General features: G+C 41.9%; 1 protein-coding gene across 1 annotated transcript; it reads right to left on the bottom strand.

Annotated features, from left to right (window-relative positions):
- Positions 1-2604: 2604 nt before the first annotated feature.
- CHRNA9 (cholinergic receptor nicotinic alpha 9 subunit) lies at positions 2605-13372 on the bottom strand. The gene is made up of 5 exons (XM_005232126.3): positions 12641-13372; positions 11388-11533; positions 10441-10595; positions 9236-9768; positions 2605-7460 (listed from the first exon to the last, which is right to left on the bottom strand). The coding sequence occupies exons 1-5, from the start codon at positions 12708-12710 to the stop codon at positions 6904-6906; spliced, it is 1461 nt and encodes a 486-aa protein (XP_005232183.1). The 5' UTR covers positions 12711-13372; the 3' UTR covers positions 2605-6903.
- Between the last annotated feature and the right edge of the window lie 4690 nt (positions 13373-18062).

The raw sequence follows: 18062 nt of genomic DNA, 5'->3' as shown, positions 1-18062 counted from the left end.
AGGCAGGTTGCACTGCCTGAGAGATTCACCTTAGTGACAGAGGCAGATGCGGGAACACCTTGTGCTCCTGACAGCTCCTGAGAGCCAATACGGCTTCCAAGACCCAAAGGAGTACTAGCACAATAAAGGCTTTGATAAATTCACTGCCTTTGTTGTCCACTGGACAATTTCTGGAGCTCAAACAATCTCACAAATGCCCACATGTAGCCACATGGAAGAATGGATTAAACCAGGACAGCTTGATAGAACAGTTGCAGCGTGTTTGGTGGTGGCCTTACAGACCTTCAGTGGTCTGTGGCCTATAGGCTAGGAATCAAATGCACAGAAGTATTTAGAAAGAGAGACAGATAAGAACAAACCTGAGCTGGGTACTTGCAATCTCAATTATTCCTTACTGCAAGCAATGTAAAACCAGTATTGTTCACTGCCACCTTGCAGAATGGAGTTCTTAAAAGGTGTCTGCAGACAACAAAGCTCTAATTTGCACAACGCAAACTACATACAAACTCCTCTGCTACATCTTGTCCTTTCAACACAGCTGGACTTGTCTCTAACAAAAAAGATAGATTTTTTTCTTTTTAGTGGACTTCAGAAACAGTGGCAAAAAGGATGTACAGCTTACTCTCCTTTAATTGAGCTCTAGGTTATTCACTCTGCCTGCAAATACAAAGGAGGTGGTTACGCACAAACTCCACAGGCCACCTTTGGACCTATATCCTGTCTCTGATTAAAATACTTCAAGAATGAAAACAAGAGTCAATGTATTCTCCTCTTCAATGAGTAGCAGAAGTTTGTATGAAAAGATGGCTTCTTCCAGTTTCATAAACAGAAAGAAAGGAATTGCCTCTCAACCCACACTTCCCTTTTCCCACCTGCTAAACAATCACATTACAGGTCTTGGTCTTCTCAAATTGTGACAGACGCACAATCAGGAGCTCTTGCCGCACTCCTGCACTTCTTGAGAAACAAGTCTTAGGCACTTGCCATACTTCTGGCAGGGTCACAGAATGGTCAGGGTTGGAAGGGACCTCTAGAGATCATCTAGTCCAACCCCCTGCTAAAGCAGGTTCACCTACAGCAGGTTGCACAGTCACATTCAGGTGGGTTTTGAATGTCTCCAGAGGAGACTCCACACCCTCTCCGGGGAGCCTGTCCCAGTGCTCTGTCACACTCAAGGTAAAGAAGTTCTTCCCCATATTCAGATGGAACTTCTTGTCTTTCAGTTTGTGCCCGTTGCCCCTTGTCCTGTCACTGGGCATTGGTGAAAAGAGCCTGGCCCCATCATCCTGGCACTCACCCTTAAGATATTTGTATGCGTTGATAAGATCCCCTCTCACTCTCCTCCAAGCTACACAGGCCCAGCTCCCTCAGCCTTTCCTCATCAGGGAGATGCTCCAGTCCCCTCATCACCTTCGTAGCCCTCTGCTGAGCCCTCTCCAGCAGTTCCCTGTCTCTCTTGAGCTGGGGAGCCCAGACCTGGACACAGCACTCCACCTGTGGCCTCCCCAGGGCAGAGCAGAGGGCCAGGATCACCTCCCTCGACCTGCTGGCCATGTTCCTCCTAATGCCCCCCAGGATGCCACTGGCCTTCCTGGCCACCAGGGCACACTGCTGGCTCATGGGCAACTGGCTGTCTGCCAGAACTCCCAGGTGCTTCCCTGCAGAGCTGCCATCCAGCAGGTGCATGGGGTTATTCCCCCCCAGGTGCAGGACCCTACACTTGCCTCTGTTGAACTTCATTCATTACGTTCCTCTTTGCCCAACTCCCTACCCTGTCCAGGTCTCACTGAATGGCAGCGCAGCCTTCTGAGGTATCAGCCACTCCTCCCAGTTTTGTATGGTTGGCAAACTCACTGAGGGTACACTCTATCCCCTCATCCAAGTCATTGATGCACAATTTGAACAGGACTGGAGCCACTGCTGACCCCTGGGGAGCACCACCAGCTACAGGCCTCCAGCTGGACTCTTTGCCACTGATCACAGCCCTCTGAGCTCTGCCATTCAGCCCGTTATCAATCCGCCTCCCTGTCCATTCACCTAACTACACTGCCTGAGCTTGCCTATGAGGACATTATGGAAGACAGTATCAAAAGTCTTGCTGAGGTTAAGGTAGACAACATCCATTGCTCTCCCCTTGTCCACCCAGCCAGTCATTCCATCATAGAAGGCTATTAGCTTGGTCAGGTGTGGTTTCCCCTTGGTGAATGCACATTGACTGTTCCTAATGACCTTCTTTTCCTTCACATGTTTAGAGATGACCTCCAGGCTGAGCTGTTCCATCACCTTTCCAGGGGATGGAGGCCTGTAGTTTCCTGGGTCCTCCCTTCTTGCCCTTTTTGAAGACTGGAGTGACACTGGCTTTCCTTCAGCCCTCAGGCACCTCTCCTGTTCTCCATGACCTTTCAAAGATGATGGAGAGTGGCTTAGCAATAACATCTATCAGCTCCCTCTACACTCAGGTGTGCATCCCATCAGGGCCCATGGATTTGTGGGTGTCAAGTTTGCTCAGGTGATCTCTCCTCGACCAGGGGAAAGTTCTCCTTTCTCCAGACTTCTCTTGCCTCCAGGGCCTGGCAAACTGGAGGGCCGGCCTGCCAGTGAAGACTGAAGCAAAGAAGGCATTCAGTAACTCTGCCTTCTCCGTGTCCTTCATTACCAGGGCACCCACCTCATTCAGCAGTAGGCCCACATTTTCCCTAGTCATCCTTTGCCTGCTGAAGTACTTGAAGAAGCCCTTGACCTCCCTTGCCAGATTTAATTCCAAACAGACTTTAGCTGCCCTACTGCATGTTCTGACCACATCCCTATATTCCTCCCAAGTGGCCTGTCCCTTTTTTTCACATCACATGACCTTCCTTCTGTTTTGAGTTTTGCCAGAAGCTCCTTGCTCATCCATGGAGGCCTCCTGCCCCCTTTGCTTGATTTCTTACTCAGAGGGATGCACCTATCTTGAGCTTGGAGGAAGTGATGCTTGAATATTAGCCAGCTCTCTTGGAGCCCCCTGCCTTCTAGAGCCCTAACCCATAGGATTCCTCCAAGTAGGTCCTTCAAGAGGCCAAAGTTAGCTCTTGTGAAGTCCAGGGTTGCAATCCTACTTACTGCCCTGCTTCCTCCACACAGGATCCTGAACTCCACCATCTCATGGGTCAGAGTACAAAGCTTTGTTAACCAGAGGACAAAAACATGCAGATAGCTTATGATGTAACATCCGAGTTCCTGAAACATGGGGAAACCTGCTTCTCTATTTCGAGGTGTCATGTACTGTCCAGGATGATTCTTTTGGGTTTAGCATGAATCTTCAGGCTGCAATTTCCACAAACAGAAACAGATTTCCTGGGGTAGCTAAGGGCATCTCCTACCTTTCTGCACAGTTAGAAACTCTATACCCCAACATCCCATCGCACTGCATCTTCAGTTCCATAATCCTGGTCATGGAAGAGAGCACAGCAAAGGCATCACAAGAGACAGCTTGTATTTCTTCCCATTTTAAAACTGCAACGACTCAATAAAAAAGGGAGAGGTGATCTCTCTGCCAAGAGACAAAAAAAAAATCTGTCAGCTTATTCCTCAAATGCCTCCACAGCACACAGATCTCAAACAGTATTTTTACAGCATCATTGTCCTCCTCAGTAAATCTGAAGTCACCCAGCTGCATTCATGTTAAGCCTACACAGTAACTCAGACAGGTGCATAAGTAGTTATTTTTCTGTTATTATAAACATAGTCATCATCTTTGGATTTAATCTTCCTCAAAGATTGCTGGATCTAAGTATGAGAGAGAAAAGAAAGAGGAAGAGATCAGAATAGACAGAATTAGATTAAACATTCCTGCCTCCACTTAGCACTAGAGTTGGCATGTACACTTCTGACTAACACACTTGGCTGATTTAGAATATGGTGGGTTTTTTACTGAAATAGCTAAATACAGAGATAGACAAACTAAATATTAGGCCTTGGAGGGACACTTAAACTACAGCCCCTAGAGTTTAGTCAGAAACTCCTAAGCCAGCTTTAAACCAGGTAGCAGTATGGACCTTGGATCAGCTTTATCACCAGAAGCATGGCCATGCAGCACCATGTTATGCTTTCCCTCTGGAAAACGATTGAGAAGTGACTCTGAGGGTCTTAGCATGAGGCTTCACAAGAACTGTTCAGGTGCCATCTTCTACGTGCATCCATCATCTGCTGCTCACACTCTTTATTGAATCCAGGGCTCTTATGAACTAAAACCAGAAAAATGTTTGTTACAAGAGCAAGAACAACATTGACCATATGTAAATAAAAGAAAAGAAACACTTGAGAAGGTCTGGTGATCGAAAGAAAAAATTAACACAAAATAATTAAAGACTAAAAGTAGTAGTTAATAAATTCAAATAGCTAGGAATATTTTTCAAATCATATTCTTGTAAGGAAAAGAATTCTTTAGTACTGTCACATCTTAGCATAAAATGTGCTAGGGAAGTGCAAAGTATGATTTCAACATCATCATCCAAGCATGTAGCATACTGAAGAGCACCAGCATGATAGAGGCCCATGATCCACCTACAATTGCAAACTTTCCCTTACAAATGGGAAGGCCACAGATGCACGGAACAGAATGGCATGGGCAAAATCTGGATTTCTAAGAAAGATATTCTGCATCAGACTAAAGGTCTTTCTAAATCTGGAAGCTGTCTTTAATGGGTGCCACCAGTGGGATGAAGAGCACTGAAGAACATACAGTCATGAATCCCCAAAATATTACTCCACCTTTCAGCACCTGACTGTATTTAATAGTATGCCAATAAGATTTTTCTTCCATGTTTTCTCCCCAAATTTTAAATCCATGTAATATTTCAGCATTCATAAATCCTGTTGCAAGAAGTTCCTCAGCCTTCTCACATATTGAAGAGACTCCTCCACTGTGACACATTGTGTATATTTGATGTACCTGGTTCCTATATTGGAAGAGACAGTGAACAGTAGTAACTCTCTACTTTATGCTACCCATAAGCCCTTGGACAAACTCTTGGCCATTGGTTTTCCATGCTGACGCCTCATGTTCTGAATATTTTACCCTTATCTTTAAATACATTGCTCCCTCAGCTTTTGGGACAGTATTTTTTCCCACAACAAAGAACAAATCAGTTTCCTCAAACATGCAGTGTAAGTGCCAAACCCTGAACTCCACGACAAATGAGTACAACTGGCTTTCTGCACAGAAAGTGTTCTGTTCACAGAAAGTGAACAGCTTGTCTTCTAAAGGAGCTATTCAAAATTAGCCTGGTTGACTGGGAACTGATAATATACAGGGAACACACTTGAGACTTTTTCCACATACTGAGTTTATTCTTGGCTAGCCACCCAGTTAACTTTACATTAAAACCTGGACTTTAAGGCTTGCATTATGTATGAGAATCCAGATAAGCTTACAATATCAATTATTCCACACAAGAGAAAACCTGCCATTAGTAATTCAATGCATCATTTACATCATAATAATAATTACAATTCTTTTCTTCTAATAAATTTGGGCATAATAACTGAATCGCTTTGCCATTTTGACACCTTGCTCTTAAGTTACAGCTGCACAGGCATGCTCCTATTAACTTCAACAATTATTAAAATGAGTTTTGTCATGTGAACTTTTGACTGGGATCCATTACAGTGTCATTCTGCCTCTCCCACTGCATCTAGAATATCATGGTTTCAAAGTTCAAGGTGCTCTGTAAAAGCAATTTATCTGCCATGGGCATGCCTGGGGTACTAGCTTCTAACTTTACTACACGAGACATCCTCCAGGGCTCTATCAGTCTGACAGAATTAACAGAAATTAACACACATAAGAGGGGGTTTTGGTGTTGTCAGCAACAAACACACTCACATACACAGAAGTACTAAGGTGTTGAACAAAGAGTGTTGATTATGACACCACTTTAACAAGCCTGTAAGATCATGCTTTTGTGCTAAATAATGCACAGAGCAACCTTGGCATTCCTGAAGGCAGTTTAAAGTTTAAGTATTAAAGAGGATGTAAGAGTAGACAAGGGACACATGGGGTTAACATCGAAGGTCAATAAAACTAGCAGAGACAAAAAGTCACAGCCTCCTACTTTAGCAGTCTGAAGTAGCATTTAAATGCCCATGCCCAAGGGAATGAGACATCTAGGAAGGACAGGAGCAGTCCTTCCTATAGTTAGGCTCAGGAGGAAAAGAACAGAAGAGGCTCTCCAACACAGTGAGGAAGAAGTCCCAGGAATCCGGCTTACTGGAGCTGTGGTGACAACAGGTTAATATTCAGCAGCAGGAAATAATAAAGGAAGATCAAGGTAACCATCATACTCAGTAAGCTCAATGGTATTAAAGGCACAACAGACAGACATGTAGAGCCTGTGAAATTATAGGAACAGTGATCAGAGTCATAATAAAAAGGTAAATTAGGAAGACAAGCTAAAAAAAACCCAACAAAACGGAAAAAAGGCAATGCCATGAATGCATGATTTCCAGGAACTGCCACTATGTCACAAATACACTTTTTTTCTAGAGGAGAGAAAGGGCTGGTCAAATTACAAGATGCAGAGATGCAACCTTGTGAATACAATGCTCCCTTGCTAGGCTGTCTGCTCCATCGCTGCAGCGCTCCACCGCACTCTGTCTGAAGTCATAGCCACAACCCATCAAGATGGAGCACAAAGAGCTTACCCAGCAGCCTCATCAGGGCTGCACTCCTGAAATAAAAGGCGAGGACAGTCACTAACAAAGCCCTCAGCTGAGCAATGTCTCAACGCACTGTTACAGTCTACAGAATCAATTTGTTTATAGTTACAGAAGACAAAAATCTCAAAAGCACCTCTGTCCCAGAGCTCCACTAAAACAAGCTAACACATACATTCAGATTTACAAAAGGAATGTGTTCATCTTCAGTTAAGCTGCTTTCCCAATGATCAGCACACTCATAAAAAACACCATGATAAAGAAAATCCACATGAAAAACCTGTCCATCACTTTTGCGACCTTTTTCCACTCAATTCCTTTGGCCCGGTTTGCTTTATGGTCTCGAACACAATTAGCAATATACTCAATATTTTTAATCAGCATTTTGTAACAGGAACAGCAATTAACAGCCTCCCTAGCATTTTCACCAGGAACTCCATAGCTTTTATTCAAATTTCCATTGAGCTTCTCCTTGAGATCACACTCATCATTCCTATTAGAAAGGTGACTCCTCACCTCTTTGTGCCTCCTCTGACACCTATCACCCTCCTCTAACTTATTTTCATCTTCCTTTTCTCTTTTCGGACTTGTGCAATTTTCACCCACATCATAAACAAAGAAGATTTTTGACATGTAGTCCAAAATAACCACCCTGGCCCATTGTGGAACAGGTTTTGCTTCTGAGCCACAGTGATGGAGATTCATTATAATGATCGTCAATGCAGTGGAAGCTGTGATCATCGTCATAGTTGCTATGTAATACTTTCCTGGAACACAAAATAAAATCATATTAAAGATGCTATCCTAAGTGCAGAAAAATGTGACAACACAGTGCTAAACACAAATGCAAGTGAAACTGATTTTTAATCACCCTGAGTCTCTGTACTTAGATCACACTTAATTTACCATTTAAAAACAAAGATTAAAGCCATTAAAGTAAAAGCTTATACTCATTACTGGCATGCCTATCATGAGTAAGGGGCTATTGTATTAGCACAGTAAATATTTGCAAGCCAAAACCTCCGATTTCTCGAAATACACCCATTCAGAAAGCAGCTTAGCAATGTTTATCAGGAGCCTTGCTCTTTTCCTGGTGTCTGCAAAATGCCAATGTTGATGGCTTCACGTGGCACATTAGAAATCCCATTCTGGGTGTATTAACAAAAATGATGATAATGCTTTGTTGGAGCTATTGATGCACACCACACCAGCAGATGGATGCCTTTGCGTTCACACAGGCCAGTGAATATCCAGACCTTACTGGCAGACACAGCTAGTATACGGAAGGCTAAGAAGCCAGGCCCAGGGCTGATGCGTGGCTCCATTGCCTGTTGAGATTTCTTGCCTGGATTTTCTTCAGCACAGCCAGTCCAAACAAGGACAAAGTTCATTCTGGCCAGGTGCAGAGAAGTACCGTGAATAAATTAAGCTGTGCCCTTCAGCCACTGCTTTCCACACCTGAAGCGTACAGCTGACCAGTTAACATGCTGTGGCTTGTGCCCAGGCACAGAGGCACCTCCTTGCCCTGCTCTGCTGCTGTGCAGCCTCTTCAGAAAAAGCAAGGGCTGCCATCAATGACACGGGATGCACCGCAGACAAATATGATGTGATCCCAGTCTTCAAAGGGGTTGGAAAGGATGATGAGGGAGCGTGAGGGAACAGAGAAAGCAGACTCATGCTAGGTCCTGACTTCTTAATTCAGATAGTGTGACAGGAGGACAGGGGAGGTACTCCAGTACAGCAAGCCCCTATTCCAGACAGGAATAGCTGGTGATGATGATGCGGAAAATGCATTCAACAGCCCTATTTACTGACCAGTGTTTTGTCTCAGTTAAGCCATACTGGTTTTTATATACACAGTAATAATGTGTAATGAATAATGAGATCTGAATTATCTTAACAAAGCTGGAAGCCAGTCTGGAGGCAACTGTGTTCCTAGTCCTCCAGAAATCCCACCAGGGCAGCTGGGCAGCCTCCTACCTCGGGTGAGATCAGCCAGGGACAGGAGGAGGGTCCTGGCAGAAGGCAAGTGGGACAGTGCTGAACACCACCCTTTCACTACACATTAGTTCTTCCAGATTCTCAGATGTAAATTAAAATCCAGTGTAATGGATTGGCAGGCATTACAATTCAATGTAACAATGGTCAGATATTAAATCAACCCTGAGTATCCCAGCCAGGCCATCCAGCCATCTGGATCTGACAGAAACGTGTCTTGAAACAGTCTGACCTTGTGTACACAGCTCATGCTTACACTTCATACTCTAGTTCTGAGGTTGTTTTCCATTACTAGCTTTATTACAAGCCTTAACTATATTAAATAAATACAAAATAGCTAGCTAATATATAATTAAAAACACAAAATAATCTTAAAGAGCTGTAGCATACCTGTACAAATTCTACACATATTTTAAGTATTTAATGATGTTTTAAAAATGTAGCACCTTTATCTTCCCAGAACCCACAACTTACATATGGTTTCCCTGACATACAGCCCTACTATTAATAAACCATGTTTAAAGACAAAGCACTTGAAGCTCACCTATCAGAGGTACATTTTCAGAGGGAGGCATGATTTCTGCAACCATCAGCTGGAACACAGTCAGAGCAAGAAGAACCGTAACGCCCAGAGACACTTTTTCCCCAGAGTCTGCAGGGAGATAGAATCCCAGTGGGGCCAGGAAAGAGATCAAAATGCAAGGAAGCAACAGATTAAATATGTAGAAAGATGACTTCCTTTTCAAAATCAGTGTGAAGGTCACATCCGGATAAGGCTCAGAGCAGCAGCCATAAGTGATGACGTTCTTAACTGCTGGCATACCATTAATCTCCCATTCCACATCTTCTACGAAGTCAGAGAGGTCACCGCTGTCAAGAGAATTGATGATGTCTACCTGATTACCATTATAGGTCCAGGACCCAAATGTAAGGTTGCATTGCTGGCTGTCAAAAGGAAAATAAGATACATCCACTACACAAGAGCTCTTTGTGATAGCAGGTGCATCCCAAGTGATTTTTCCATCATATCTCAACACAACATTAGTATTCACTGGTTCTGAAAAGTCATCATCAGCCCTAAAAGACAGAAAAGTGACAGTCAGGACTGACAGGCAACAACCTAGAGCGTGGACCAGGAAAGGGGGGGCAATGGGGAAGACCCTTCACTTCACACCATTAAAAGCATGCTTCTGAAATCATATTTGTATTTATACTGAATTTTAGTAAGAACTTACTATTAACTATTATTTACAGGTACTACTGCCCATTAATGCCAAACATCAGTGCTGTTAACGGATGTTGTATTTATTAGCCGTTGCTTCTTCAATCTTGACTTCAAAGAGGATGCAGTAGGATAAGAATCCATTCAAAAACAAAAATAATCTGTTGGTCATTACTGGCCCAGGAGAGCAGACAAAGAGTGAGGCCTTTGTGTACCACCTTTTTGTGGACAGTGTTCCAGAGCTCTTCTATAGCCTCAGCAGAAAGTACTTCAGACTGCCAGGGTATTCAATTCACAGTGCAGAGAAATTCAGAACAGCTTTGCTGTGTAGCACAATCAATTGCCAAGTCTCATCTATGGCTTTATTGCAGAATATTTAAATGATCAACAACTAATGTTAAGACAACAAATATACCCCTTGCTAAGGTAAGGTAAAGTGATGAAAGTTCTGACTCTGTGGGTCAATTCCTCCTTCAACCCCCTTCCTCCCTCAAATTATCAAGCTGATTTTCTCCAGCCACACTCACTTGTTATATAGGACAATATCTGGTCTCCAAACCAAATTGCTTGGAATCCTGATAGAATCCAACCCATCATATTTATCTTTGTCCCATTTGAGGTATGCATCATACCAGCTTTGTCGAATCCATAAGTAAGCTGACAAAATTTGGTTCCTTTCATCCTGTGTAAAAATGTAGAGATGTTTCTAACTGAAGGTGACAAAATCACATCTTAAATGCAGAGAGCATATGTTGTATAGCTTTAAAGTAGTGCCCAAAACAGGCCAGAATACTGACGGGCCACAAGAGTACTTCTCAGACAGGTACACATGCCCGTACACTGCACAGGGAGCTCATTTATTCGGACTTTCTCTTGGCCAAACCTTCTTCCCCCTGGACCCTCCCAGCTCTAATCACAGTTGTGTAAGGCCCCCAGTACGTTAAGAATTTCCTTTTGCAAGCTTCAGAACACCAAACAGCTAATAGATTTAGTCTAACGAATTCTCTGAAATGTTGGTGAGGCCTTTAAGTTGTAATTCACAAGTCACAAAAGTGATTTTCTGTTCTCCTTCCAAAAAAACTTTTTCTTTTGCCTTTGAGGTATATCTGGCTGTATCAAATTTATAAAAAAGTAACTGAAGGCTAAAATAGGGAGTTTGTGTAAAAATTAATTGCATCTTAGAAAAGAAAAAGCATTTACTCGTATTTAAAACTCTGCAAAATTTGCCTGGAGGGTGCTCTACCAACACCTAACTACAAAAGAAGCCTTAACAATTGAGCAGCTCTAAATTTGCAGGCTTATAATGGAAGACTTAGTGTTGCAATCAGGTAATCTATGAAGAACTGGAGAACAGGGCCCTCATGAGGAAGCATTATGGAAGTTATCACAACAAAATGCAAATTGCTTTTCCTACTCCAGGCAAAAGGTTTACAGCTAATACATTTCTGCACATCTTCAGAAAAACATTACTTACCATGTCTTTAATTTGGGACAACGTGATCTGAAGGGTGACATTCAGTACTTTATCTGTGTCTTCCACTGGTATTAGAGCATTTGAGTAGTGTTCAAACAGTTCATTAAACAGCAGGTGAGCATATTTTCCTTTGGCTGATTCAACAGCTAGGTAACAGATTTGTTCAGTACATCAGATTAAGCACTCAGTAGTATCAGAAGACATCCTCTTTCTACAGCTTCAAGTAGTATTTGCTGTAACTGTATTTATCAATAATATACTGTAGAATATAATTTAGTTCAGAAACAGAAGTATGCCTGATGAAGCTATTCAAATAAGGACAGCATTCACCTGTAGTAAATGAATAGCTGATTTTAGCTTTTCATACCCACTGAAAAAAAAAAACTCTGTATACAGAGGTGCCTGCCTTTTTTGAAAGTAAATATTGCCTTTATTTTACTGGTGTCTTTCACAGGCATAGAGATTGAGTTAGTCACATACCTGCCAAGCTAAAATTAGAAGCAAAGTCTGAAGTCAAAGCTGCTGCCAGGCTAATGATTTGTGATATCTCCCTAAATGCAGCACTGATGGATTCAGGCTTCTTTCAGAATTTACTCTTATTTCTGTTTTAACTACCACCTGGAAAAAGTCTGAGCTGCTTTTCTTCACACATTGGTAATTGCATGATGTACGGACACATCTTTGCACTAACGTCTTTTCCAAACCATGTATTTGGAGATGCTTCTTACTATCCAAGACTTAGTCACTACGGCTAATTCACTGAAAATTCAGGTCTTAAATGACACTTTTGCTGTTCTGTGCTGTGTTGTTCATCACAGTTTCTCTAGGTAGTCTCTGTATTACCTTTAGATAGATTCATACATTTCTGCAAGCAAAGGGCAAGGGCAGTAACACTCAAAAGACTCGTCCAAGTGCCAGCTGGCACCATGTAGGAAGCAAGTGCTTTGGAGTAGATCACTCTCTGGTGACTCACAGTGACTTCCTGGACTAATTAAAGTAAACCTTCCTGATTAAAAAGAAATCCTAACAAATTAAAGCTTCACAAAGATAATTTAAGTTCTGGCTGTATGGGATCATTCATTTTATCTATGCATTAGTGAGACAAAATAAAACAAAACAGCTGAAAGACTTCTGGAGCTCAACCCTGTAAGACACATCAGGACACTAGATCCTACCTGAATAAAATAAACCTCAGTGCAACATAACATAAACATAAATATAAAAACATAACAGCTATCAAGCAGTATTCTCACCTTGTAGTATCACCGCTGTAAACAGCAACCACAGAGAGATGTAAAAAGAGGACAGGATATTTCTCTTCATTTCTGGACCTTAAATAATTCACCCAAGGGAACAAAAATGTTTATCACCATCCGAAGCTAACAAAAAAACCAACCAACCAAGTTGCACAGCAACATAAAGATGCTGAGGCACTGATGAGCTGCTAGAAGCAAGTCAGTCCTCCCTCAGCAGCTGTCAGTCTTGGAATGATCGATGGTCTTTGTCCCTGCCACTGCCTGGGGCTCTGATGAGAACCCCCCTCTCCCTCCGTAATGTGAGAGCTGCCTGCTCTCAAGCTAATGCTGAGAGAGAAGACAATCGGATTGGATATCAGTAGGAAAACTGTATTCCACTGCACACAAAATATAAGATTTTGCCTAATTTAAGAACCCTTTTACAGTTCTTTGGTGGGCCACGTTTTACAGCCCCTATGTTCAGCAATAGCGTGCTCAGAACTAGTTCTGTGGCGGAACTTGAGGACCTGTCACAAAAAGAGTGATCTGCCTCAGTATTTTAATTGGTATAGTCACACTGTACATCACACATCCGACATCTCACAGAGCAGAAAAAACACCACAGCCTGCCTACACCCATGCTGTGACAAAGCAATGTTTTCACCTACCAAAGTGATGCTGCATGGAAGAAACTGCAGCTACACCCATCAGACAACATAGGCAACATTTGCAGTAGCACAATACCACTGTGCAAACAACTTCCACTGGTGTAGACAACTTTGAGACCGGTACTCGGCACAGTAAATCAGGAGCAAAACTGGACTGCAGAGAAAATGCCATTTCCTAATACAGTACAATTTTTCTCAGGTGAACTCGGCAAGACACCAGAATTACAAAGAATTACGCTTACTGGACCCCTCTTGCATCAGCCACAATACTTACAGGAGAGAAACGTGAATGCAAAACAATACCACAGCTGGCCTCCCATCTACCCCGACAGTCAGAACTTCATTAGCTTTATGTCACTCATGTAGCCGAGTTAGTTTCCTAGCACTGCAGGCCATTTTCTTACAAGTTTCTCAGAGACAAGAGGTGACTTCTACCTTTCCATAGATCCAATTCATCCTTCCTGATATACTGCAGTCCCTTTTGCCATCCTTGTAGAATAGGTAACAGAAAACAGTCATTAAAATAGAAAGGTGAAAATACAGATTGAACTAGCAGCAAAAAACTGGTCCAGAATAGTTCTGATCCACACAAAATATAAAATACTGTTGCTTTACTCTTGTGTAGTCTTTTGACTAGAAGGAAGCTGATTGTACAAATAATTTCTATATAACTGCACTCCTGGCACTGACTGGCTAATGCTTGTGCTTTTGTGGGGTCTATAAATCAATGACCCTTATGGTTTAATAGGTAAGCAATAAATAATTTCAGCTAAAGCACCTGTAATGAAATCCATCTCACTCACTTCATTTGCTGAATTGTCAAAGGGGAAAAAGGTGGAAAACAGAAGTCAAAAAGGTCAGAGTAGCCCATAAACAGTATGTGATAACCTGCTTTCTCTGTAGGAAGAAGGTATGTGCTGTTCGAGACAACAAAAATCAGAGATAAAAGATGAAACACGTTTGGATAGTCAGATCAGTGCATTCTCAGGGCGCTATCTTTAATCTATAGTACATTGCCATGAAGTCAACAAATAGCTACTGCTTCTCTTACTGTAATTACAAAAATACCTGGAGTACTGTATTCAGCTCTGCAGCCCCCAACATAAGAAGGACCTGGACCTGTTGGAGTGAGCCCAGAGGAGGGCCACAAAGATGATCAGAGGGCTGGAGCACCTCTATGAAGACAGGCTGTGAGAGGTGGGGTTGTTCAGCCTGGAGAAGAGAGGGCTCCAGACAGACCTTATAGCAGCCTTCCAGTACCTAAAAGGGGCTTATAAGAAAGATGGGGACAGGCTTTTTAGCAGGGCGTGTAGTGATAGGACAAGAGGTAATGGTTTTAAACTAAAAAAAGGGTCAATTTAGATTAGATATTAGGAAGAAATTCTTTACTGTGAGGGTGGCGAGACACTGGAACAGGTTTCCCAGAGAAGTTGTGGATGCCCCATCCCTGGAAGCTGGAAGTGTTCGAGGCCAGGTTGGGATGGAGCTTTGAGCAGCCTGGTCTAGTGGAAGGTGTCCCTGCCCATGGCAGGGGGGTTGGAAGCAGATCATCTTTAAGGTCCTTTCCAACACAAACCATTCTATGAATCTGTAAGAGTGACTGGGGTACTGCTTTAAGTGTGCTACTACTGGAACCAAGGCTAAACTTGTTTTGCCACGGGCTTGAGACAAACTTGTCAGCTGTTACACCAGCAATATGTATCTGCTAAGTAGTGCAGACTGATGTACTTTAAAATACATGATCTTATGCAACTTAAAGAACCGTGGACCTTTATTGTGATGACAGCTTCTTGAGGGCAAACTGCAGGTTCTCAGAAGACAAAACCAAAAAGCTTATTTACATGTGTTGTTTACTCAATTTATTTTTACACATGCATATACTCCATGTTATTCATTATAAACTTGTAAAGGCATAGATCATAATCTTTCAGTTATGATCTATTGTCTTTACAATCATCAAATATATCCAACAGTTGCCATATATCGGACATACAGACAGGCAAACACAAGCACACACATATCAGAACACACTTGTTACATCTCAGATGCTGCACTGATTACACAGTGCTTGTAAAAATAAAACTAAAACACATCCAGAAGTCTTTTCAATATTAAAGATACAAGAAATTTAACAATCTTAGTATGCTAGACCAATTGGCTTCTTCACATTTGTTCACAAGAAACATGATCTGTAATTTTAATCAAAATGTCCCTAATGTAGACATTTTGTGTGAAGAGCAAGTATTAACATTAATCATTGTTCATTGATCTGAGAGATTCATCTACATACCCATGCTTTCTCAGAATATGGTTTTAAATTGTGGTGTAATCTATGGCAATACTGCTCCCAGATCAAACATCCCATTTAACATTTGAATGGAGCTTAAATTTATAGTTAAGCAGTTCTCTATTTTTACACTAAGAAGTAAGGAGTTAATATAAAGTATGAAGCAGCTGGCAGATAATTTAAGAAGAGCCACAGGTGTTTGGAAGTTAAAATCAAGCCATTAACCTCTCCCAGAGCTAGACTTGTCCCCAGCAAAATTCAGTTAACTTGTTAGAGTACCTCTGCCAGCAGATGGCCCCGTTAGCCAGCCTATTGATCCACCCAGATAAACTATTTTTATCACACAAAAATCACATGGCATTTTAATCCACTTCGATTACTTTTCTGATTATTTGCCTTACATTTGATATAAGACAAGCAGAAGCAAGATGTTATATTTAAAAAAAAAAAAAAAGATTCAGCACAACTCAGTGGCTGAATCTGGTTATCAGGTCTGCCTACCATACATGAGACCAGTCACGAGAGGCTTTTAGGGTGAGCAAATATATATCATTGTCAACAACTGTAAAATAGAAAACCATATTTAGAGCATAGGCCACTTCTGATGCAGAAAGCAATTAAGGCCCGTGGCACAATATCCAACCCTTTTTTCACATACTTTGTTCACACATTTGACACTGTGAGAATGCATTTGGGTTATTAAGAGAGCAGAACATTGCATTCATGCTTACATTCAGTGGGACAAGAGTGTACCATTCATTGGTGCACTAAGCTTTTATGATACTCACATGACACTTGTAACTTTATGGTTCTAGACAAACACACAGGCTGTTATCAAGACCATAAAAAATTCTGAGTTCAGTGTAGTGCCATTTAAGGGAAGTTTGACTTTGCATGCACTTTAAGGACAGACTGAAGTGAGATAACATGGAAGGGATCTCTTTCATATTAAAGCTTCCAGCTTTAGATATTTATCTTAGCCAAACTATAAGCAAAGCAGGAAAGAAGTGTAAAAACATATTTAATTTTTTTCTTTCAATTAAATCTTTCATCTTCTGCCTAAAATACTAATTTTTTCCTGAGGCTGAGGTTTTGCATGTAAGTTTCCTGACTTTTTAAAAATATTCTTACCCTTTTTTGCATAAAAAGCATTCAGAGTTTTTAAGCCTCCAACTGGAAAAGCTACAGATACTGTATTATCACAGGCCTCAAGGCTGCCTGTACCATTTCTAATCCATCCCTTCATCAAAGAACAATAAATAAGAACAGATCGGTTTCTAGGCACAGTTTGTAACAAGTGTCTCATGGTCTGCTTCTACCTGCCTTCCTGCCAATTCTTCTCTACAGAAGCTGTTGCATTCACATTCTTTGCAGCATGCACTACAGAATATTATCTTGTGATGGGGTCAAGCAACACACAAATTCTTCAGAGTTAAACCTCTCTCCTTAGTCTGAAGTCTTAACAGCATGGGTAACAGCAGTTATTCTTGCCATAGAATAGCCTCACTGTGCCTGCTCCTGAGAAGAATACAGCACTTCATCTAGATTATGGAGTGTGTTTCTTTCCACCTCTTTTTTTCTCACCCACCTACTGCCTCCTCCTTCCTTCTCTCTAGAAATCCCCTGCCACCTGAAAACAGCACACTCATTCATCTTTTCTTCTACCCTGTTACACGCATGGAAGATAGGAAATACATTAGGAAGCATTCATAACATCAGATCGTGTTATCATGTAGATAGAATATTAGCTACATTTTCCAGAGATAGGAAATCCTAATCTTTGTGTTACAGTTTTGAGGTTTTCTGAATATAAATTTCATTTGGGTCTGGTTAAGCAGGCAGTTCTGCTGACCACCTCCCAGCACCTGAAGAAGAAAAATCTTTTGCCCCTAGAAGCCTTCCATTATTTAAAGTGATCTAAAATGCAGTGTGTTCATCCTTTTTCACCAGGATGCTTGCAAGCTGACTAGTATTTTGTTCATCCTTGAGAAGTATTCAGTATCTGGCAGGGTTAGGAACAGAGCTACTTTACAATTTTAGCTATCAGAAACTAATTTATATACAGCTCTTTCTTATTGGGATCATTTCCAGCATTGCATGCACCATGCCTTTGAATGGCTGTTCACAGCATCTGTGCTCTACACAGAGACAATCTCTGGGCCCAGACACTGTGCGCTCTGATCACAGGTTTGCTCTGATGGGCAGCCCGATGCTCCAAAACAAACTGGATTAGAGAAATATTTTTACCCTCTAATAAGTGTGCAGACAGACTCAAGCACCTTTGTGATCACCTGTGAGCCATGGAAGACAGCAGACTACCTCAGCTTTTGGAAGTAGATGGAAGCCCCTCAGCTGCCACTGCAGGCTGAAGACAACTCTAAGTTCCCCAGAAAGCAATTCCTTCAGCTTGTATGCACAGCACCAAAGATTAAATCAGTATCTGAAGAAGCAAGATTGAAGGGCAACAGTTGGATACTAACTCAAA

Source organism: Falco peregrinus, chromosome 2, assembly GCF_023634155.1.
Source record: "Falco peregrinus isolate bFalPer1 chromosome 2, bFalPer1.pri, whole genome shotgun sequence".
Lineage (NCBI taxonomy): Eukaryota > Metazoa > Chordata > Aves > Falconiformes > Falconidae > Falco > Falco peregrinus.
This window is presented reverse-complemented; position numbering and strand designations above follow the sequence as displayed.

What these genes read in the sequence shown, in the direction of transcription:
- CHRNA9 (XM_005232126.3), bottom strand. Translation starts at nt 12,710, where the DNA reads ATGAAGAGAAATATCCTGTCCTCTTTTTACATCTCTCTGTGGTTGCTG. An exon ending in GATATTGTCCTATATAACAA is followed by an intron (nt 9,769 to 10,440) that starts GTGAGTGTGGCT and finishes TCTGTCTTTTAG; the next exon opens with GGCTGATGATGACTTTTCAG. An exon ending in TGAAAATGTACCTCTGATAG is followed by an intron (nt 7,461 to 9,235) that starts GTGAGCTTCAAG and finishes TTTGTGTTCCAG; the next exon opens with GAAAGTATTACATAGCAACT.